The sequence below is a fragment of the Oncorhynchus keta genome, chromosome 20, assembly GCF_023373465.1.
Source record: "Oncorhynchus keta strain PuntledgeMale-10-30-2019 chromosome 20, Oket_V2, whole genome shotgun sequence".
Taxonomy (NCBI): Eukaryota; Metazoa; Chordata; class Actinopteri; order Salmoniformes; family Salmonidae; genus Oncorhynchus; species Oncorhynchus keta.
In genome coordinates this window covers 38,068,292-38,093,445 of record NC_068440.1, presented here as the reverse complement: position 1 = coordinate 38,093,445, position 25,154 = coordinate 38,068,292, and the positions used below count along the sequence as shown (strand labels likewise).

The following is a 25,154-nucleotide window of genomic DNA, read 5'->3' as shown; positions in this document are numbered from 1 at the left end:
GAGAGGAGGCTGTGACCTGGCATCAGGAGAGGATGCTGTGTGATCTGGCATCAGGAGGGGAGGCTGTGACCTGGCATCAGGAGAGGAGGCTGTGTGACCTGGCATCAGGAGAGGATGCTGTGTGATCTGGCATCAGGAGGGGAGGCTGTGTGACCTGGCATCAGGAGGGGAGGCTGTGTGACCTGGCATCAGGAGAGGAGGCTGTGACCTGGCATCAGGAGAGGATGCTGTGTGATCTGGCATCAGGAGAGGAGGCTGTGTGACCTGGCATCATGAGGGGAGGCTGTGTGACCTGGCATCAGGAGAGGAGGCTGTGACCTGGCATCAGGAGAGGATGCTGTGTGATCTGGCATCAGGAGGGGAGGCTGTGTGACCTGGCATCAGGAGGGGAGGCTGTGTGATCTGGCATCAGGAGAGGAGGCTGTGTGATCTGGCATCAGGAGAGGAGGCTGTGTGATCTGGCATCATGAGGGGATGCTGTGTGATCTGGCATCAGGAGGGGAGGCTGTGTGACCTGGCATCAGGAGAGGAGGCTGTGTGACCTGGCATCATTAGGGGATGCTGTGTGATCTGGCATCAGGAGGGGATGCTGTGTGATCTGGCATCAGGAGGGGAGGCTGTGACCTGGCATCAGGAGAGGAGGCTGTGTGACCTGGCATCATTAGGGGATGCTGTGTGATCTGGCATCAGGAGAGGAGGCTGTGTGACCTGACATCAGGAGGGGATGCTGTGTGATCTGGCATCAGGAGAGGAGGCTGTGTGACCTGGCATCATTAGGGGATGCTGTGTGACCTGGCATCAGGAGAGGAGGCTGTGTGACCTGGCATCATTAGGGGATGCTGTGTGATCTGGCATCAGGAGGGGAGGCTGTGTGACCTGGCATCAGGAGGGGATGCTGTGTGATCTGGCATCAGGAGGGGAGGCTGTGTGGCCTGGTATCAGGAGGAGAGGGGAGGCTGTGTGGCCTGGTATCAGGAGGAGAGGGGAGGCTGTGTGGCCTGGTATCAGGAGGAGAGGGGAGGCTGTGTGATCTGGTATCAGGAGGGGAGGGGAGGGGAGGCTGTGTGGCCTGGTATCAGGAGGGGAGGGGAGGCTGTGTGGCCTGGTATCAGGAGGGGAGGGGAGGGGAGGCTGTGTGGCCTGGTATCAGGAGGGGAGGGGAGGCTGTGTGGCCTGGCATCAGGAGGGGATGCTGTGTGATCTGGCATCAGGAGGGGAGGCTGTGTGGCCTGGTATCAGGAGGCTGTGTGGCCTGGCATCAGGAGGGGATGCTGTGTGATCTGGAGGAGGGGAGGCTGTGTGGCCTGGTATCAGGAGGGGAGGGGAGGCTGTGTGGCCTGGTATCAGGAGGAGAGGGGAGGCTGTGTGGCCTGGTATCAGGAGGGGAGGGGAGGGGAGGCTGTGTGGCCTGGTATCAGGAGGGGAGGGGAGGCTGTGTGGCCTGGTATCAGGAGGGGAGGGGAGGCTGTGTGGCCTGGTATCAGGAGGGGAGGGGAGGCTGTGTGGCCTGGTATCAGGAGGGGAGGGGAGGGGAGGCTGTGTGGCCTGGTATCAGGAGGGGAGGGGAGGCTGTGTGGCCTGGTATCAGGAGGGGAGGGGAGGCTGTGTGGCCTGGTATCAGGAGGGCTGAGGGCTTTGTGTGTTGAGGGATTTGTGTGCATGTATGTTCAGATCCCTTATCCAACACACACACACACACACACACACACACACACACACACACACACACACACACACACACACACACACACACACACACACACACACACACACACACACACACACACACACACACACACACACACACACACACACACACACACACACACACACAGAAACACACACACACACACACACACACACACATATGTCACCTTAGTATGTTGAACTGCCTTGAACAAAAATGTAATTTCGACTGTAGTGTTTTGAGGTCATGATTGACAGACATGCCTTCCACTCCCTCCCCTACCTGCATCAAGCAGGCGGATCTGTGAAAGCCAGGAAACCCAGGAGAACCATCGCCACGACAACGGCAGCCTCGGCAACCAACGGGGCTTTGATCAAAAAGAGACGACTCTCTAGGCTGCATACCGACTGGACCCCTAATCCTCTACATAGTGCACTACTTTAGACCAGGGCCCATAGGGCATAGTGCACTACTTTAGACCAGGGCCCATAGGGCATAGTGCACTACTTTGACCAGGGCCCATAGGGCATAGTGCACTACTTTTGACCAGAGCCCATAGGTAAAAGGGTGAAATTTGGGACACATCCCACTACTGTCTCTCTCCCTCTCTGCCTCTTCAGCCCCTCCAGACAGCGCAGCCCCAGTTTAGCGTGAACGATGAACAATGAACATTAACACAAAGTGTATTATTTCTTCAGTATTAACATTTTCTCCATTTTCTCCTCTCCTCTCTTAAATCAGAGCCGGCGATTCAAAAGAGAGAGAAACGGTTTGCTGCGCTCGAAAAAACGCTTCTCTTCGAGAACAAAGCTTTTCTTCTGTGAGGTAAATCTTCAAAGTAAGATGGATAATAGTACACTTCCTGAAGCTCGTCTCCTCTCCAGACACGGCAGTATGAATTAAAGAGGGACAGGCTCCTCTCCAGACACGGCAGTATGAATTAAAGAGGGTCGTAACACTAGTGAGGGACAGGCTCCTCTCCTCTCCAGACACGGCAGTATGAATTAAAGAGGGTCGTAACACTAATGAGGGACAGGCTCCTCTCCTCTCCAGACACGGCAGTATGAATTAAAGAGGGTCGTAACACTAGTGAGGGACAGGCTCCTCTCCTCTCCAGACACGGCAGTATGAATTAAAGAGGGTCGTAACACTAGTGAGGGACAGGCTCCTCTCCTCTCCAGACATGGCAGTATGAATTAAAGAGGGTCGTAACACTAGTGAGGACAGGCTCCTCTCCTCTCCAGACACGGCAGTATGAATTAAAGAGGGTCGTAACACTAGTGAGGGACAGGCTCCTCTCCTCTCCAGACACGGCAGTATGAATTAAAGAGTGTCGTAACACTAGTGAGGACAGGCTCCTCTCCTCTCCAGACACGGCAGTATGAATTAAAGAGGGTCGTAAACACTAGTGAGGGACAGGCTCCTCTCCTCTCCAGACACGGCAGTATGAACTAAAGAGGGTCGTAAACACTAGTGAGGGACAGGCTCCTCTCCTCTCCAGACACGGCAGTATGAATTAAAAAGGGTCGTAACACTAGTGAGGGACAGGTTCCTCTCCTCTCCAGACACGGCAGTATGAATTAAAGAGGGTCGTTACACTAGTGAGGACAGGCTCCTCTCCTCTCCAGACACGGCAGTATGAATAGTGAGGACAGGCTCCTCTCCTCTCCAGACACGGCAGTATGAATTAAAGAGGGTCGTAACACTAGTGAGGGACAGGCTCCTCTCCTCTCCAGACACGGCAGTATGAATTAAAGAGGGTCGTAACACTAGTGAGGGACAGGCTCCTCTCCTCTCCAGACACGGCAGTATGAATTAAAAGGGTCGTAAACACTAGTGAGGGACAGGCTCGTCTCCTCTCCAGACACGGCAGTATGAATTAAAGAGGGTCGTAACACTAGTGAGGGACAGGCTCCTCTCCTCTCCAGACACGGCAGTATGAATTAAAGAGGGTCGTAACACTAGTGAGGGACAGGCTCCTCTCCTCTCCAGACACGGCAGTATGAATTAAAGAGGGTCGTAAAACTAGTGAGGGACAGGCTCCTCTCCTCTCCAGACACGGCAGTATGAATTAAAGAGGGTCGTAACACTAGTGAGGGACAGGCTCCTCTCCTCTCCAGACACGGCAGTAGTATGAATAGTGAGGACAGGCTCCTCTCCTCTCCAGACACGGCAGTATGAATAGTGAGGGACAGGCTCCTCTCCTCTCCAGACACGGCAGTATGAATAGTGAGGGACAGGCTCCTCTCCTCTCCAGACACGGCAGTATGAATAGTGAGGACAGGCTCCTCTCCTCTCCAGACACGGCAGTATGAATAGTGAGGACAGGCTCCTCTCCTCTCCAGACACGGCAGTATGAATAGTGAGGGACAGGCTCCTCTCCTCTCCAGACACGGCAGTATGAATAGTGAGGGACAGGCTCCTCTCCTCTCCAGACACGGCAGTATGAATAGTGAGGGACAGGCTCCTCTCCTCTCCAGACACGGCAGTATGAATAGTGAGGGACAGGCTCCTCTCCTCTCCAGACACGGCAGTATGAATAGTGAGGGACAGGCTCCTCTCCTCTCCAGACACGGCAGTATGAATAGTGAGGGACAGGTTCCTCTCCTCTCCAGACACGGCAGTATGAATAGTGAGGGACAGGCTCCTCTCCTCTCCAGACACGGCAGTATGAATTAAAGAGGGTCGTAACACTAGTGAGGGACAGGCTCCTCTCCTCTCCAGACACGGCAGTATGAATTAAAGAGGGCCGTAACACTAGTGAGGGACAGGCTCCTCTCCAGACACGGCAGTATGAATTAAAGAGGGTCGTAACACTAGTGAGGGACAGGCTCCTCTCCTCTCCAGACACGGCAGTATGAATTAAAGAGGGTCGTAACACTAGTGAGGGACAGGCTCCTCTCCTCTCCAGACACGGCAGTATGAATTAAAGAGGGTCGTAACACTAGTGAGGGACAGGCTCCTCTCCTCTCCAGACACGGCAGTATGAATTAAAGAGGGTCGTAACACTAGTGAGGGACAGGCTCCTCTCCTCTCCAGACACGGCAGTATGAATTAAAGAGGGTCGTAACACTAGTGAGGGACAGGCTCCTCTCCTCTCCAGACACGGCAGTATGAATTAAAGAGGGTCGTAACACTAGTGAGGGACAGGCTCCTCTCCACTCCAGACACGGCAGTATGAATTAAAGACGGTCGTAACACTAGTGAGGGACAGGCTCCTCTCCTCTCCAGACACGGCAGTATGAATTAAAGAGGGTCGTAACACTAGTGAGGGACAGGCTCCTCTCCTCTCCAGACACGGCAGTATGAATTAAAGAGGGTCGTAACACTAGTGAGGGACAGGCTCCTCTCCTCTCCAGACACGGCAGTATGAATTAAAGAGGGTCGTTACACTAGTGAGGGACAGGCTCCTCTCCTCTCCAGACACGGCAGTATGAATTAAAGAGGGTCGTTACACTAGTGAGGGACAGGCTTCCTTATTAGATGTGGTAACATTAACCAGCACAGGATTTAAGATAACTAACTGATCTATTTTTTTTGCGATCTTTGGATCATCATTAACAGCTGAATGAACATTCTACCCTATTCCCTATGTAGTGCACTACTTTAGATCAGAGCCCTATTCCCTATATAGTGCACTACTATAGACCAGGGCCCTATTCCCTATGTAGTGCACTACTTTAGACCAGAGCCCTATTCCCTATATAGTGCACTACTTTAGATCAGAGCCCTATTCCCTATATAGTGCACTACTTTAGGCCAGAGCCCTATTCCCTATATAGTACACTACTATAGACCAGAGCCCTATTCCTATGTAGTGCACTACTATAGACCAGGGCCCTATTCCCTATGTAGTGCACTACTATAGACCAGGGCCCTATTCCCTATATAGTACACTACTTTAGACCAGGGCCCCATTCCCTATATAGTACACTACTTTAGACCAGGGCCCTATTCACTATAGAGTACACTACTTTAGACCAGGGCCCTATTCCCTATCTATTCCCTATGAGCCAAGATTCACTAAAAATAGATGAGCTAGCTATCTTAAATCCGGCTAATGTTCCTACATCTAAAGTCAATCTGACGACATCACAATGATTCACAATGATTTACCTCCTGTAGAAATAACATTGGGTTTCCAAAGTCAGTAAAATGACAAAATCATAAAATCAGAGCCAATTGAGCCAACAGCTCGGTCAGACCTCATAGAACTTTTTAGTGAAAATATTGACCCTTGATCAAAAAACGTGTGTACTATGTAGGGAATAGGGTGGCATTTTAGGATTCAGCCATGTAGCAATATTGCTCTCTATACAGGAGTGCACTCCTCACCAGATTGGAGGCCCCTCGGACGGTCTCGGGGTTGAGCATGACGATCTCCGTGGTAACGTGGCCCTCCACCGCCTCCGTCATCTGCTCCACGGTGCAGTTGATTGACGGGTCTTTGATCTTGAACCAGTTGTCTGCGTACCAACCAATCAGGAACCAGACATACTTCTTCCCATAGAGCTTCTCCTTGTACACCTGTAGGATAGAGGGAGAGAGACAGGAGAGAGGGGAGAGAGAGAGGATGAGGTAGGGGGGAGAGAGAAGGGAGAGAGAGAGGGGGAGGGAGAGAGGGGGAGGGAGGGAGGAAGAGAGAGAGGGGGAGAGGGAGAGAGGGGGAGGGAGAGTAGAGAGCGAGAGAGGGGAGGGAGAGATGGGGAGGGAGGGGGAAGAGAGAGAGAGAGGGGGAGAGAGAGAGAGAGAGAGAGAGGGGGGGAAGGGAGAGAAGAGAGAGAGAGAGAGAGAGAGAGAGAGAGAGAGAGAGAGAGAGAGAGAGAGAGAGAGAGAGAGAGAGAGAGAGAGAGGGAAGAGAGAGAATAGAGAGAGAGAGCGAGAGAGAGAGAGAGAGAGAGAGAGAGAGAGAGAGAGAGAGAGAGAGAGAGAGAGAGAGAGAGAGAGAGGGGGAGAGAGAGAGGGGGGGGGAGAGAGAGAGAGAGAGAGAGAGAGAGAGAGAGGGGTGAGTGAAAGGAGAGGTAAAGGAGGAGTAGTCAGGTGTGTCAGAGAGAATATATCAGGAAGAAGAGATAACAAAAAGCGACAGAGAAAAAAATCCTGAAATTCTTGATAGAACGACGCGAACGTTGAGCACTACTTTTCCAAGAAGACACGAAGAAGGAAACCGTACGTACGTCAACAGACATTTTAAGATACTGTATCAATCCACAGAGTTAGGTAATCAATTTGTAAGCGTCTGTACCTCACAGAAAACTTTTCTGGCTTCCGTCTCGTAGAAGAGCCCCACGATGATTCTGGCATCTTGCCGCTGGGGATTCAGGAAAGGAAGTGTTACACAGAGTCAAACAGGAGATGGGAATACACAACACACACACACACACACACACACACACACACACACACACACACACACACACACACACACACACACACACACACACACACACACACACACACACACACCACACACACACACACACACACACACACACACACACACACACACACACACACACACACACACACACACACACACACACACACACACACACACACACAGTAAACAGAAGGGAAACAACAACTCTAATGGGGATGGAGTCTCAATGTGAACAGAACGGAGCTGCTGCAGTGAACCATCACACACACTGCTGGGGAGACACACACACACACTGCTGGGAGACCACACACACACTGCTGGGAGACCACACACACACTGCTGGGAGACCACACACACACACACACTGCTGGGAGAGACACACACACACTGCTGGGGAGACCACACACACACACACTGCTGGGAGACCACACACACACTGCTGGGGAGACCACACACACACTGCTGGGAGACCACACACACACACACTGCTCGGGAGACCACACACACACACACTGCTCGGGAGACCACACATACACACAATGCTGGGGAGACCACACACACACTGCTGGGGAGACCACACACACACTGCTGGGGAGACCACACACACACTGCTAGGGAGACCACACACACACTGCTGGGGAACCCACACACACACTGCTGGGGAGACCACACACACACTGCTGGGGAGACCACACACACACTGCTGGGGAGACCACACACACACTGCTGGGGAGACACACACACTGCTCGGGAGACCACACACACACACACTGCTGGGGAGACACACACACACTGCTGGGGAGACCACACACACACTGCTGGGGAGACCACACACACACTGCTAGGGAGACCACACACACACTGCTGGGGAGACCACACACACACTGCTGGGGAGACCACACACACACTGCTGGGGAGACCACACACACACTGCTGGGGAGACCACACACACACTGCTGGGGAGACCACACACACACTGCTGGGGAGACCACACACACACTGCTGGGGAGACCACACACACACACTGCTGGGGAGACCACACACACACACACTGCTCGGGAGACCACACACACACACTGCTGGGGAGACCACACACACACTGCTGGGGAGACCACACACACTGCTGGGGAGACCACACACACACTGCTGGGGAGACCACACACACACTGCTGGGGAGACCACACACACACTGCTGGGGAGACCACACACACACACTGCTGGGGAGACCACACACACACTGCTGGGGAGACCACACACACACTGCTGGGGAGACCACACACACACTGCTGGGGAGACCACACACACACTGCTGGGGAGACCACACACACACTGCTGGGGAGACCACACACACTGCTGGGGAGACCACACACACACTGCTGGTGAGATCACACACTGCTGGGGAGACCACACACACACTGCTGGGGAGACCACACACACACTGCTGGGAGACCACACACACTGCTGGGGAGACCACACACACTGCTGGGGAGACCACACACACACTGCTGGGGAGACCACACACACACTGCTGGGGAGACCACACACACACTGCTGGTGAGATCACACACACACTGCTGGTGAGACCACACACACACTGCTGGTGAGACCACGTTACACACACTGCTGGGGGAGACCACCACACACAATAGATAGGGAGACCACACACACACTGCTAGTTATGGGACCAGTTACACACATAGTTATGGGGGAGACACAGTTACACACTGCTAGGGAGACCACACATAGTTACTGCTAGGGAGACCACACACACACTGCTAGGGAGACCACACACACACTGCTAGGGGAGACCATACACACACTGCTGGACATGAGACCACACACACACTGCTGGGGAGACCACACACACACACTGCTAGGAGACCACACACACACTGCTGGGGAGACCATAAACACACTGCTGGGGAGACCACACACACACTGCTGGGGAGACCACACACACTGCTGGTGAGATCCCACACACACTGCTGGGGAGACCACACACACACTGCTGGTGAGATCACACACACACTGCTGGGGAGACCATCACACACACACATAGACACACACACACACACAGACGCACACACACATAGACACACACACACACATACACACACACACATAGACACAAACACACACACACACATAGAGACTCCCTTATATCAGCCTTTTAGTGCTAAATTGGTATCGGCCGAAAACTCCACCGATAACTGATATCCAATAGATGGAAAAAGGAAATGTAATGGGACATAGTTATGGGACATAGTTATGGGACATAGTTATGGGACATAGTTATGGGACATAGTTATTGGACATAGTTATGGGACATAGTTATGGGACATAGTTATGGGACATAGTTATTGGACATAGTTATGGGACATAGTTATGGGACATAGTTATGGGACATAGTTATTGGACATAGTTATTGGACATAGTTATGGGACATAGTTATGGGACATAGTTATTGGACATAGTTATGGGACATAGTTATGGGACATAGTTATGGGACATAGTTATTGGACATAGTTATGGGACATAGTTATGGAACATAGTTATTGGACATAGTTATGGGACAAAGTTATGGGACATAGTTATGGGACATAGTTATGGGACATAGTTATTGGACATAGTTATTGGACATAGTTATGGGACATAGTTATAGGACATAGTTATGGGACATAGTTATGGGACATAGTTATTGGACATAGTTATTGGACATAGTTATGGGACATAGTTATTGGACATAGTTATGGGACATAGTTATAGGACATAGTTATTGGACATAGTTATTGGACATAGTTATTGGACATAGTTATGGGACATAGTTATGGGACATAGTTATGGGACATAGTTATTGGACATAGTTATGGGACATAGTTATGGGACATAGTTATGGGACATAGTTATGGGACAACTGCTCTTTAGGATGGACATTTATGAGAATGATTTCTTATCTACAGCAAATCGGCAGATATATCGGTAGTTTTGTCCCCCCAAAAAATCTGAATCGGCATCGGACCCACATACAAACACACATTAGCGCCACACACACACGCACGCACGCACGCACGCACGCACGCACGCACGCACGCACGCACGCACGCACACGCACGCACGCACGCACGCACGCGCACGCACACACACACACACACACACACACACACACACACACACACACACACACACACACACACACACACACACACACACACACACACACACACACACACACACACACACACACACAGGCTCCTGTGAGAGCAAAACTACAAGATGATTTTATAACAGTGTTCATGGAATAGCTTTGATGAGTACCTTCTCATCTGTGTCTGCAGGTTGAGCTGACAGTGGACTTGGTAATAAACCCTAAAGACCGTATCCCAGAGATAGGACGTGGTGGGTGTAACCAAGATAGAGACAGTAATGTTTACCCTTCATTTTTATTGTTTATTTCACTTTTGTATATTATCTACCTCACTTGCTTTGGCGATGTTAACATATGTTTCCCATGCCAATAAAGCCCCTTGAATTGAAATGGAATTGAATTGACAGCCTGGAGGGGTAGAACGTAATCTCAACACCATCCTGGCATCTGGGAGACTGACCCGGAGTGGGGTCAAAACACCATAGGATGAACTCAGCATGCCTTGTGGTACCCCCCCCCCCCCCCCCCCCCCCCCCACCCCCCCCCTCCCCTCCCCTCGTCAGCATTGGAGGGGTGGAACCAGCCATGACTAAGCCTTTTTTTTTTGCGTAAGCTATATAAGAAACAGCATTTTCTGTAAAGGTTAGGCTGCTGTTCGGCTCAACGGTACAGAGTGTTGGGTTGACCAGCTTCATTATTGCTATAATTAGTCGATATTAAATAAAGATGATTGTTTGAAGAAATGACCAAGTCCCTCTCAGTATGAATTTCCACACACATCTCCTCACAATAAACCAAATGCAACGCATTGCGCAGCACAACTCATCTTCCCCTCTGGTGTGATAAATTCATGTTGTTACCATGGTTCCTACAGTGATTGCCGATTAATATCACACATAAACCTAAGCTTGTTACCATGGTTCCTAGGCTTGTTACCATGGTTCCTAGGCTTGTTACCATGTTTCCTAGGCTTGTTACCATGGTTCCTAGGTTTGTCACCATGGTTCTTAGGCTTGTTACCATGTTTCCTAGGCATGTTACCATGGTTCCTATGCTTGTTACCTTGGTTCCTAGGCTTGTTACCATGTTTCCTAGGCATGTTACCATGGTTCCTAAGCTTGTTACCATGGTTCCTAGGCTTGTTACCATGTTTCCTAGGCTTGTTACCATAGTTCCTAGGCTTGTTGCCATAGCACCTAGGCCGGCACGACCGGAGAAGTTACGTTGAAGTAGGCGCCAGTCAGGAAGAAAGCCAAGCTGACACCGTAATATAGAAACTGTAGACTACAGTCAGAGACAGTGAAAATGATTCTTTAATTAACAGTTGAGTCATTTAGATATGGGTCTGCTTCTAAGTTATGACTATTTGTTAGTCAACTTGTCTACAATGAGACGCATGCAGCTTCTCTTCTGTCATCATGATAAATAAACCGTTGCTCAACTAGAATAATGTCATAAATCGATATAATGAATGCTTCACTCTAGTTGACATCAGTAAAGATTTCTCTGTCATCTGCTTCTTTTGCGGAGCAAAGATGTTTACGGACCAGGGAGAAGAGGAGGAGAGGAGGACAGGAGGACAGGAGTAGAGGAAGACAGGAGGAGAGGAAGACAGGAGGAGAGGAGGACAGGAGGACAGGAGGACAGGAGGACAGGAGGAGAGGAAGACAGGAGGAGAGGAGGACAGGAGGAGAGGAGGACAGGAGGAGAGGAGGAGAGGACCAGGGAGAAAATTGCAACAACAAAAAAAAAGCCACAAAAAAACAACAGGAAATATTATTTTGGTGCCAAATAACGGTTGTGAGGAAATAACAAGCTGTGAAAAAGAACCAACATGTTTCTGATAAGATTTCAGTTTGGCTTGGAAGCATATTTTATGTGGTTGAAATTACTATCAGCTTTTGATGATGCCGATGAAGATAGCACCTCTACAGAATGGATGCGTCATTCTCACTTGATCTAATGTAGCCTACATTTAGTGTATCATTTTACTGCAAGAAATGCTTCATTCTGCAGGAGTTAATACTACGACTACATGAGAGGATATAGACCTACAGTCAATGACCAGAGTTCAGTTTCCATTTCACCCCATCTAAACAGACGGCTACCGTTCCCTTGACGTGCCGTAGGCTTGTGAAGTTCGAATTTCTATAGCGCAGGTCGATAGTGAAGGTCGATAGTGATGATTGAAAGAATTTGAAGGTCGATAGTGATAGTGAAGGTCGATAGTGAAGTGAAGGTCGATAGTGAAGGTCAAAAGTGAAGGTCGATAGTGAAGGTCGATAGTGATGATTGATAGTGAAGGTCGAATTTGTATAGCGCAGGTCGATAGTGAAGGTCGAAAGTGAAGGTTGATAGTGAAGATCGAATTTGTATAGCGCTGGTCGATAGCGCAGGTCGATAGTGAAGGTCGATAGTGATAGTGATGATTGATATGAAGTGAGCTCAGGTCGATAGTGAAGGTGATGATTGATAGTGAAGGTCGAATTTGTATAGCGCAGGTCGATAGTGAAGGTCGAAAGTGAAGGTCGATAGTGACGGTCGATAGTGAAGGTCGATAGTGAAGATCGAATTTGTATAGCGCAGGTCGATAGTGAAGGTCGAAAGTGAAGGTTGATAGTGAAGATCGAATCTGTATAGCGCAGGTCGATAGCGCAGGTCGATAGTGAAGGTCGATAGTGACAGTCGATAGTGATGATTGATAGTGAAGGTCGAATTTGAATAGCGTAGGCCGATAGTGAAGGTCGGTACTGAAGGTCGATGGTGAAGGTCAATGGCAAAGGTCGATAGTGAAAGTCAAAAGTGAAGGTCGGCAGTGAATGTCGATAGTGAAGGCCGACAGTGGAGGTTGACAGTGAAAATCAGTGGTGAAGGTCGATAGTGAAGGTTGAATTTGTATAGCTCAGGTCGATAGTGAAGGTCGATAGTGAAGGTCGGTGGTGAAGATTGATAGTGGAGGTCGATAGTGGGGGCCGATAGTGAAGGACGATAGTGAAGGTCAATAGTGAAGGTTGATAGTGAAGGTCGGTAGTGAAAGTCGATAGTGAAGGTCGATAGTGAAGGTCGGTAGTGAAGGTCGATAGTGAAGTTCGGTAGTGGAAGTCGGTGGTGAAGATTGATAGTGGAGGTCGATAGTGGGGGCCGATAGTGAAGGACGATAGTGAAGGTCAATAGTGAAGGTCAATAGTGAAGTTCGGTAGTGGAAGTCGGTGGTGAAGGTCGATAGTGAAGTTCGGTAGTGGAAGTCGGTGGTGAAGGTCGATAGTGAAGTTCGGTAGTGGAAGTCGGTGGTGAAGGTCGATAGTGAAGTTCGGGAGTGGAAGTCGGTGGTGAAGGTCAATAGTGAAGTTCGGTAGTGGAAGTCGGTGGTGAAGGTCGTGGTGAAGATCGATAGTATGGCTGCTATCATCCTATTTTACCACTTCAACAAATCTTTTACATACATTACTTTTCTGTCCCTCCATTCACTTTTATTTTCAACTCTCCATTTCACAGTCTATGTTTTCACTTTATTCAACCCGCCCCTTCATCCACGCAATATTTAGTGACCCTAAACCGCAGATATAACCGCAGAGACTGCGGGATATGAGTCATGCATCACCAGCAATGTATGAGAGTCTCTCTGGGGTTTGTTCACCAAGCTCAGACGTGACTGATTTCATGTGTTCAATCACCTGACAGTTGCCAAGGCAGCATCGGGAATAAACCAGGGAAAGAGGGAGAGTGAGGGTGGAAGGAAGGGAGGAGAGAGAGAGAGGGAGAGAGAGAGAGAGAGGGAGTGAGGGAGAGAGAGAGAGAGAGAGGGAGGGAGGGAGAGAGAGGGAGAGACTCAAATGGGAAATATATAGAAGAAAAAAAACTTTTTCCCAAACACAGTGTGTCTAAACTCTGGTGTCCAAACACCCAGCGCGCCCTAGACCTTCTGTCTGAGGCCAAACTAAGGTCACCCAGCCACATAATAATACGCACAGGCACAAACGACCTGAGAGCACAGCAAGAAAGAGTGGCCACAGCACTGAAGGGAGTGATTGAAAAGGCTTCTTCTACTTTCCCCAACGCACAAGTGGTTATCTCCACCCTGCTACCACGAAAAGACTTCCACCCTGCCACAATACAGCGGGTAAATGCAAGTATTTCCCGTGACTGTGCCTCAAAACCAAATGTTTTCCTGGCCCACCACTCCACCCTGGACTTGAACAGCCTCTATGACCAGGTCCACCTCTACAAGGCAGCAGTGCCCACCTTTGCCCGAACTCTAAAGGACATCGCTCCCAAACGTATCCCCAACACTTCACACAGGAGCAACAGATCACATCCGACCCAGACCGGCGAGACACCCTCCCAGACCTGCAGGACCCCCTGGACCTACACACAGAGGACCCACGCCAAGAGGAATTACATCCAGACCACCACACACCCAGACACATCCACACCCCCACCCCAACCAATCAACACCCCCCACGTCAACCATGCCCACACCCCATTTAGGCCCCCTCAGATCAGACCTATGCCACTCCTGCCCACCCCATGCACCCCACCCCGCAAAGAGGGCCTCAACATGGAAGCCACACATACGCCCAGGTAGTGAGCGGGCAAACAGTCCCAACCCCCACTCTCACACTCGCCCAAGCCAATGGCATGTACCAGATGCTCAGCAGGCTCTGCTCACACTTACTGGCCTGAGGCCAAACCACGACCAACAACATTGGACACTCTATGGAACAAAAGCATTCACTATATCATCCTGGAATATCCAAGGCCTGAGGTCATCTGCCTTTGGCCTGAAGAGCAGAAACCGGACTTCACCAAAGAAATCGGTAACACAGACATTGTCATCCTGCAAGAAACCTGGTATAGAGGAGACAGACCCACTGGTTGCCCTCTAGGTTACAGAGAGCTGGTAGTCCCATCCACCAAACTACCAGGTGGGTGGTATAGACAGGACCCACTGGTTGTCCTCTAGGTTACAGAGAGCTGGTAGTCCCATCCACCAAACTACCAGGTGTGAAACAGGGAAGGGACTCAGGGGGTATGCTAATTTGGTATAGAGCAGACCTAACTCACTCCATTAAATTAATCATAACAGGAACATTCTACATTTGGCTAGAAATTCAAAAGGAAATTATCCTAACAGAGAAAAATGTCCTCCTGTGTGCTACCTATATCCCCCACTAGAATCCCCATATTTTAATGAAGACAGCTTCTCCATCCTGGAGGGCGAAATCAATCATTTCCAGGCCCAGGGACATGTACTAGTCTGTGGCGACCTAAATGCCAGAACCGGACAAGAACCTGACACCCTCAGCACACAGGGGACAAACATCTGCCTGGAGGTGACAGCATCCCCTCCCACATATGCCCCCTAGGCACAACTATGACAACATAACCAACAAAACGGGTCACAACTCCTGCAGCTCTGTCGCGCTGGGTATGTACATCGTCAATGGTAGGCTTCGAGGGGGACTCCTATGGTAGGTACACCTATAGCTCATCTCTTGGCAGTAGTACTGTAGACTACTTTATCACTGACCTCAACCCAAAATCTCTCAGAGCGTTCACAGTCAGCCCACTGACACCCCTATCAGACCACAGCAAAATCACAGTCTACTTGAACAGAGCAATACTCAATCATGAGGCATCAAAGCCAAAGGAACTGAGTAACATTAAGAAATGCTATAGATGGAAGGAATGCAGTTTGGAAACCTACCAAAAACAATTAGGCAACAACAAATTCAATCCCTTTTAGACAATTTCCTGGGTAAAACGTTCCACTGTAATAGTGAAGGTGTAAACCTGGCAGTAGAAAATCTTAACAGTATATTTGACCTCTCAGCTTCCCTATCAAATCTAAAAATCTCAAATGTAAAACCGAAGAAAATTAACAATAATGACAAATGGTTTGATGAAGAATGCAAAAATCTAAGAAAGAAATTGAGAAACCTGTACCAGAAACCCAACCAAAAACATAGAGACCCGGAAAACCTGAGTCTACGACTTCACTATGGTGAATCACTAAAACAATACAGAAATACACTACGGAAAAAGAAGGAACAGCATGTCAGAAATCAGCTCAATGCAATTGAAGAATCCATAGACTCTAACCACTTCTGGGAAAATTGGAAAACACTAAACAAACAACAACACGAAGAATTATCTATCCAAAATGGAGATGTATGGGTAAACCACTTCTCCAATCTTTTTGGTTCTATAACAAAGAACAAAGAGCAAAAACATATACATGATCAACTACAAATCTTAGAATCAACTATTAAAGACGACCAGAACCCACTGGATTCTCCAATTACATTGAATGAGTTACAGGACAAAATAAAAACCCTTCAACCCAAAAAGGCCTGTGGTGTCGATGGTATCCTCAATGAAATGATCAAATATACAGACAACAAATTCCAATTGAGAGAGATTGGAGAAAAAGAGAGAAAGAGAGAAAGAGAGGGGGAAGGATAGATGGAGGGGAGAGATGGAAAGGAGAGGTGAGAGAGACAGGAAGTGAACGAGGAACCTTGAGATTCTTGACAGCTGGGGCGGGGTCAGTGAGGAAGCTTTGGCGAACGCTGATCTCGATCCCGGCCTCTTTGGTCCTCGCCTCTAGATCATCCAGCGTCTGACAGAGAGATTAAACATTAAAACAGGGTAGGAACTTGATTCAAATGCAATTGAAGCTTTGTTTATTATTTTCTTTAAAGCATGTTTTGACAGAACAAACAGACACACAGACAGAGAGATGGTGGGAGGAAGGGAGAGAAAGACAGAGAGACATGGGAACGGGGAGAGACAGAGAGAGAGAGAGAGAGAGAGAGAGAGAGAGAGAGAGAGAGAGAGAGAGAGAGAGAGAGAGAGAGAGAGAGAGAGAGAGAGAGAGAGAGAGAGAGAGAGAGAGTTGAAAGTAAGGGGAGAGGGATAGAGGAGTGGAAGAGAGAGAGGGGGAGGAAAAGAGGGGGAGAGGAGAGGATGAGAAGAGGATTGGGAAAGGAGAAGGGGAGAGTAGAAGGAGGAGGGGAGGGGGAGAGGAGGAGGGGGAGGGAAGAGGAGGAGGAGGAGAGGAGAGGAGAGGAGAGGAGGTGGAGAGGAGAGGAGAAGAAGAGGGGAGAGAGGAGAGGAGAGGAGAGGAGAGGAGAGGAGAGGAGAGGAGAGGAGAGGAGAGGGAGAAGAAGAGGGAGAGGAGAGGAGAGGAGAGGGGAGAGGAGAGGAGAGGAGAGGGGAGAGGAGAGGAGAGGGAGAGAAGGGGGAGAAGAGGGGGAGAAGACAGGAAGAGGAGAAAACTGATAGACAGAAGGTGCAGAGAAAGTGAGAAGAGGTGTAACGCAGAGGTGTGATGAAGAGGTGTGATGAAGAGTGTGATAAGTAGGAAAGGAAATTAGAAATGAGAATCTATTACATCCGTCACTAGTTCTTTTTTTTCCGGAGTCAGTTCTCTGCATGTCTTTAACCAATAGTATAAATGATAAGTGAATAAACAGACAATACAACTTGAGTCTACAACACCGTAGTGAGAAAGGGGTTTGGTGTGCCGGAGTCTGGTAGAGAGATTAGTCCCACAGACCACAGATACCCATGGCGAGGTGGGTCTGATTCCTGCCTCAACTATTCCTCTCCGTCTTCCTCTGTATCTGTCTCCCTTCTACATTCAGACTATCACTGTCCATAAAACAATTAAAAAAACTCCAAAACATATTTTTTAAAAGAGGCCTGTCACTCACTGAGGTGAAGACTTCCGTAGTCTGCTGGATGGTGGCGATCTTAGTCCATTTCCACTTCTGAAAGAGCTGAACCCTGGTGGGGTTGTGGAGGGTGGCAGACGGGTGGGTACGGAAGAACGTCGGGAAGCGCTGGCGGTTCGAGAGAGCTGGGGAACTGGAACCGTAGGATAACTGAGGAGAGAGGAGAGGAGGAGAGGAGGACAGGAGGAGAGGAGGAGAGGAGGAGAGGAGGAGAGGAGGAGAGGAGGACAGGAGGAGAGGAGGACAGGAGGACAGGAGGACAGGAGGAGAGGAGGACAGGAGGACAGGAGGAGAGGAGGAGAGGAGGACAGGAGGAGAGGAGGACAGGAGGAGAGGAGGAGAGGAGGACAGGAGGACAGCAGGACAGGAGGGGAGGAGGAGAGGAGGAGAGAAGGAGAGGAGGAGAGGAGGAGAGGAGGACAGGTGGAGAGGAGGAGAGGAGGATAGGAGGAGAGGAGGACAGGAGGTTAGGAGGAGAGGAGGACAGAGGAGAGGAAGACAGGAGGAGAGAGGAGAGGAGAGGAGGAGAGGAGGAGAGGAGGAGAGGAGGACAGGAGGAGAGGAGGAGAGGAGGAAAGGAGGAGAGGAGGACAGGAGGAGAGGGGGAGAGGAGAGAGAGGAGAGAAAAGGAGGACAGGAGGAGAGGAGGACAGGAGGACAGGAGGACAGGAGGACAGGAGGAGAGGAGGAGGACAGGAGGACAGGAGGACAGGAGAGGAGGAGAGGAGGAGAGGAGGAGAGGAGGGAGGAGGAGGAGGAGGAGGAGAGGAGGAGGAGGAGAGGAGGAGAGGAGAAGAGGAGGAGGAGGAGGACAGGAGGAGAGGAGGAGGAGGAGGAGAGGAGGAGAGAGGAGAGGAGGAGGAAGGAGGGGGAGAGGAGGAGGGGGAGAGGAGGAGAGGAGGAGGAGAGGAGAGGGGAGGAGAGGAGGTGGAGGAAGAGGAGGAGAGGAGGAGAGAGGAGAGGAGGAGGGGAGGAGAGGAGGAGGAGAGGAGGAGAGGAGGAGGAGGAGGAGAGGAGAGAGGAGGAAAGGAGGAGGGAGGACAGGAGGAGAGGAGGAGAGGGGGAGACAGGAAGAGGAGGACAAGAGAGAGGAGGACAGGAGGACAGGAGGAGAGGAGGAGGGAGGACAGGAGGAGAGGAGAGGTGTGAGGAGGAGAGGGAGGAACAGGAGGAGAGGAGGAAGGAGGAGAAGGAGAGGATGAGAGGAGGGAGGAGGACAGGAGGAGAGGAGGACAGGAGTCAGGGAGGAGAGGAGGAGAAGGAGAGGAGGAGGAGGAGGAGAGGAGGATAGGAGGACAGGAGGAGAGGAGGAGAGGAGGAGAGGAGGACAGAGGACAGGAGACAGGAGGACAGGAGGAGAGGAGGAGAGAAGAGGGAGAGGAGGAGAGAGGAGGAGATTAGGAGACAGGAGGAGAGGGAGGAGAGAGGAGGACAGGAGGAGGAGAGGAGGACAGGAGGAGAGGAGGACAGGAGGAGTCTTCCTTCTGATCTGACTCCTCTAGGAGGACAGAGGGAGGGGAGGAGGAGAGAAGACAGGAGGAGGAGGACTCCAAGGACAGGAGGAGAGAGGAAGAGGCCAGTCAGGAGAGGAGGAGGAGGGAGGGAGGAGGAGACAGGAGGAGGAGGAGGACAGGAGGAGGAGAGGAGGAGACAGGAGGGGGAGGAGAGGAGGAGAGGAGGAGAGGAGGAGAGGAGGAGAGGAGGAGAGGAGGAGAGGAGGACAGGAGAGGAGGAGGAGAGAGGAGGAGGAGGAGGAGAGGAGGACAGGAGGAGAGGAGGAGAGGGAGGAGAGGGAGGGAGGGAGAGGAGGAGAGGAGGAGGAGGAGAGGAAGACAGGGAGGAGAGAGGAGGACAGGAGGAGAGGAGGAGGAGGAGAGGAAGACAGAGGAAGGAGGACAGGAGGAGAGGAGGAGAGAGGAGGAGAGAGAAGAGGAGGAGGAGAGGAGGACAGGAGGAGAGGAGGAGAGGAGACAGGAGGACAGGAGGGAGGAGGGAGAGAGGAGGACAGGAGGACAGGAGGAGGAGGAGGAGGGAGGAGGACAGGAGGACAGGAGGACAGGAGGAGAGGAGATAGACAATAGAGTTAGGGTGTCCTCATTATGTCTGAGGTACAACGATGGAACGAAGAGAGAAAATGAAAGATGACGAAGAGAGAAGAAGACCAAGAAGAAACCAAAAGCAAAAATAAACTGAAGAACAATAAACCAAAGAAGAAGAAGCTAAACAAGATCAGCCATGTCCCAGTATATTAGATCAGCCATGTCCCAGTATATTAGATCAGCCATGTCCCAGTATATTAGATCAGCCATGTCCCGGTATATTAGATCAGCCATGTCCCAGTATATTAGATCAGCCATGTCCCAGTATATTAGATCAGCCATGTCCCAGTATATTAGATCAGCCATGTCCCAGTATATTAGATCAGCCATGTCCCAGTATATTAGATCAGCCATGTCCCAGTATATTAGATGTCCCAGTATATTAGAGCCATGTCCCAGTATATTAGATCAGCCATGTCCCAGTATATTAGATCAGCCATGTCCCAGTATATTAGATCAGCCATGTCCCAGTATATTAGATCAGCCATGTCCCAGTATATTAGATCAGCCATGTGAAGTATATTAGATCAGCCATGAAGAAGTATATTAGATCAGCCATGTCCGGTATATTAGATCAGCCATGTCCCAGTATATTAGATCAGCCATGTCCCAGTATATTAGATCAGCCATGTCCCAGTATATTAGATCAGCCATGTCCCAGTATATTAGATCAGCCATGTCCCAGTATATTAGATCAGCCATGTCCCAGTATATTAGATCAGCCATGTCCCAGTATATTAGATCAGCCATGTCCCAGTATATTAGATCAGCCATGTCCCAGTATATTAGATCAGCCATGTCCCAGTATATTAGATCAGCCATGTCCCAGTATATTAGATCAGCCATGTCCCAGTATATTAGATCAGCCATGTCCCAGTATATTAGATCAGCCATGTCCCAGTATATTAGATCAGCCATGTCCCAGTATATTAGATCAGCCATGTCCCAGTATATTAGATCAGCCATGTCCCAGTATATTAGATCAGCCATGTCCCAGTATATTAGATCAGCCATGTCCCAGTATATTAGATCAGCCATGTCCCAGTATATTAGATCAGCCATGTCCCAGTATATTAGATCAGCCATGTCCCAGTATATTAGATCAGCCATGTCCCAGTATATTAGATCAGCCATGTCCCAGTATATTAGATCAGCCATGTCCCAGTATATTAGATCAGCCATGTCCCAGTATATTAGATCAGCCATGTCCCAGTATATTAGATCAGCCATGTCCCAGTATATTAGATCAGCCATGTCCCAGTATATTAGATCAGCCATGTCCCAGTATATTAGATCAGCCATGTCCCAGTATATTAGATCAGCCATGTCCCAGTATATTAGATCAGCCATGTCCCAGTATATTAGATCAGCCATGTCCCAGTATATTAGATCAGCCATGTCCCAGTATATTAGATCAGCCATGTCCCAGTATATTAGATCAGCCATGTCCCAGTATATTAGATCAGCCATGTCCCAGTATATTAGATCAGCCATGTCCCAGTATATTAGATCAGCCATGTCCCAGTATATTAGATCAGCCATGTCCCAGTATATTAGATCAGCCATGTCCCAGTATATTAGATCAGCCATGTCCCAGTATATTAGATCAGCCATGTCCCAGTATATTAGATCAGCCATGTCCCAGTATATTAGATCAGCCATGTCCCAGTATATTAGATCAGCCATGTCCCAGTATATTAGATCAGCCATGTCCCATGTCCCAGTATATTAGATCAGCCATGTCCCAGTATATTAGATCAGCCATGTCCCAGTATATTAGATCAGCCATGTCCCAGTATATTAGATCAGCCATGTCCCAGTATATTAGATCAGCCATGTCCCAGTATATTAGATCAGCCATGTCCCAGTATATTAGATCAGCCATGTCCCAGTATATTAGATCAGCCATGTCCCAGTATATTAGATCAGCCATGTCCCAGTATATTAGATCAGCCATGTCCCAGTATATTAGATCAGCCATGTCCCAGTATATTAGATCAGCCATGTCCCAGTATATTAGATCAGCCATGTCCCAGTATATTAGATCAGCCATGTCCCAGTATATTAGATCAGCCATGTCCCAGTATATTAGATCAGCCATGTCCCAGTATATTAGATCAGCCATGTCCCAGTATATTAGATCAGCCATGTCCCAGTATATTAGATCAGCCATGTCCCAGTATATTAGATCAGCCATGTCCCAGTATATTAGATCAGCCATGTCCCAGTATATTAGATCAGCCATGTCCCAGTATATTAGATCAGTCCAGTATATTAGATCAGCCATGTCCCAGTATATTAGATCAGCCATGTCCCGGTATATTAGATCAGCCATGTCCCAGTATATTAGATCAGCCATGTCCCAGTATATTAGATCAGCCATGTCCCAGTATATTAGATCAGCCATGTCCCAGTATATTAGATCAGCCATGTCCCAGTATATTAGATCAGCCATGTCCCAGTATATTAGATCAGCCATGTCCCAGTATATTAGATCAGCCATGTCCCAGTATATTAGATCAGCCATGTCCCAGTATATTAGGTCATTTCCATACGACCACTGCAGAGGAATATGAGTCCAAATATCTGATGTGTGAACAGCCTCTTTTATGACACCAAAACAGCACTGTGTGTGAAAAACGTGAGAGTGCACTTTATACTCTAACTTCTGAAAGTGGAGAGAGACATAAATACCAAAAATCTCCCAAATATCAGCCTGTTAATCCTGTAACTCGTCATAAAGTGTTAAAAGTCTGGACAGTGGACATAAAATGTCATTTGGGAAATGTCCAGATCTTCTAAGGTGTCGTGTTGTCAAATGTAAGAGGCACATGGTAAGGGCCCTGGTCAAAAGGTAAACAAGTTAATAAGATAATTTTTTATATAAAATATGTATAAAGCCATGTCTGGTGATTAACGGCACCAAAATTATCAACCTTTCTGGATGAATAACATTCCAATGAGAGTGGTTTTAGAAACTCTACCACTGAGATGGAGGTAGTACCCTACGGTGGTTTTAGAAACTCTACCACTGAGATGGAGGTAGTACCCTACGGTGGTTTTAGAAACTCTACCACTGAGATGGAGGTAGTACCCTACGGTGGTTTTAGAAACTCTACCACTGAGATGGAGGTAGTACCCTACGGTGGTTTTAGAAACTCTACCACTGAGATGGAGGTAGTACCCTACGGTGGTTTTAGAAACTCTACCACTGAGATGGAGGTAGTACCCTACGGTGGTTTTAGAAACTCTACCACTGAGATGGAGGTAGTACCCTACGGTGGTTTTAGAAACTCTACCACTGAGATGGAGGTAGTACCCTACGGTGGTTTTAGAAACTCTACCACTGAGATGGAGGTAGTACCCTACGGTGGTTTTAGAATCTCTACCACTGAGATGGAGGTAGTACTCTCCTACGGTGGTTTTAGAAACTCTACCACTGAGATGGAGGTAGTACCCTTCGGTGGTTTTAGAAACTCTACCACTGAGATCCTAGTCCCCTCACGGTGGTTTTAGAAACTCTACCACTGAGATGGAGGTAGTACCCTACGGTGGTTTTAGAAACTCTACCACTGAGATGGAGGTAGTACCCTACGATCTCTTTTAGAAACTCTACCACTGAGATGGAGGTAGTACCCCTCGGTGGTTTTAGAAACTCTACCACTGAGATGGAGGTAGTACCCTATGGTGGTTTTGGAAAATCTACCACTGAGATCCAGGTAGTACATCTCTCGGTCTTTTAGAAACTCTACCACTGAGATGGAGGTAGTACCCTCGGTGGTTTAGAAACTCTACCACTGAGATGGAGGTAGTACCCCTACGGTGGTTTTAGAAACTCTCCATGAGATGGAGGTAGTACCCTCGGTGGTTTTGAAACTCTCCATGAGATGGAGGTAGTACCCTACGGTGGTTTTTGGAAACTCTACCACTGAGATGGAGGTACTCCCTCTCGGTGGTTTCCATAGAAACTCTACCACTGAGATCCTAGTACCCTCTCTCCATTTTACTCCCTCTACCACTGAGATGGAGGTAGTACCCTACTCCATTTTAGAAACTCTACCACTCTCTCTCCATAGTACCCTACGGTGGTTTTACTCCCTCTACCACTGAGATGGAGGTAGTCCCCTACGGTGGTTCCATTAGAAACTCTACCACTGAGATCCTAGTACCCTACGGTGGTTTTCCATCCTACCACTGAGATCTCCATACCCTACGGTGGTTTTAGAAACTCTACCACTGAGATCTCTCCATCCCTACGGTCTTTAGAAACTCTACCACTGAGATCCATAGTACCCTACGGTCCATTTTAGAAACTCCCCACTGAGATCCAGTCCCTACGGTGGTTTTAGAAACTCTCCACTGAGATGGAGGTCTCCCTCCTACGGTGGTTCTCCATCTCTACCACTGAGATGGAGGTAGTACCCTACGGTGGTTTAGAAACTCTACCACTGAGATGGAGGTAGTACCTCTCGGTCCATTTTAGAAACTCTCCACTGAGATGGAGGTCCATCCCTACGGTCTCTTTTCCAGAAACTCTACCACTGAGATGGAGGTAGTACCCTACGGTGGTTTTAGAAACTCTACCACTGAGATCCAGGTAGTACCCTCGGTCTTTCCAGAAACTCTACCACTGAGATGGAGGTCCATACCCTACGGTGGTTTTAGAAACTCTACCACTGAGATCTCTCCATCCTACGGTGGTTTTCTCTCCACTGAGATGGAGGTAGTACCCTACGGTGGTTTTAGAAACTCTACCACTGAGATCCATACCCTACGGTTTTTAGAAACTCTACCACTGAGATGGAGGTAGTACCCTACGGTGGTTTGGAAACTCCACCACTGAGATGGAGGTAGTCCCTCGGTGGTTTTAGAAACTCTACCACTGAGATGGAGGTAGTACCCTACGGTGGTTTTAGAAACTCTACCACTGAGATGGAGGTAGTCCATCCTACGGTGGTTTTCCAGAAACTCTACCACTGAGATCCTACTCCCTACGGTGGTTTCCAGAAACTCTACCACTGAGATCCATCCTAGTACCCTACGGTGGTTTCCAACTCTACCACTGAGATGGAGGTAGTCCATCCTACGGTGGTTTTAGAAACTC

The 25,154-nt window shown here is 49.2% G+C and overlaps 1 protein-coding gene across 1 annotated transcript in view; it reads right to left on the bottom strand.

Annotated features, from left to right (window-relative positions):
* The window catches only part of LOC127909989 (gamma-aminobutyric acid type B receptor subunit 1-like), a 187,901-nt gene that overhangs the window by 138,580 nt on the left and 24,167 nt on the right, over positions 1-25,154 (bottom strand). Inside the window, exons 3-6 of the mRNA XM_052472833.1 lie at positions 17,931-18,101; positions 16,733-16,834; positions 6,933-6,998; positions 6,023-6,214 (exon numbers count right to left, since the gene is read on the bottom strand). Of these exons, the coding sequence (XP_052328793.1) occupies positions 6,023-6,214; positions 6,933-6,998; positions 16,733-16,834; positions 17,931-18,101 (531 nt within the window). The remainder of the gene's footprint in view (positions 1-6,022; positions 6,215-6,932; positions 6,999-16,732; positions 16,835-17,930; positions 18,102-25,154) is intronic.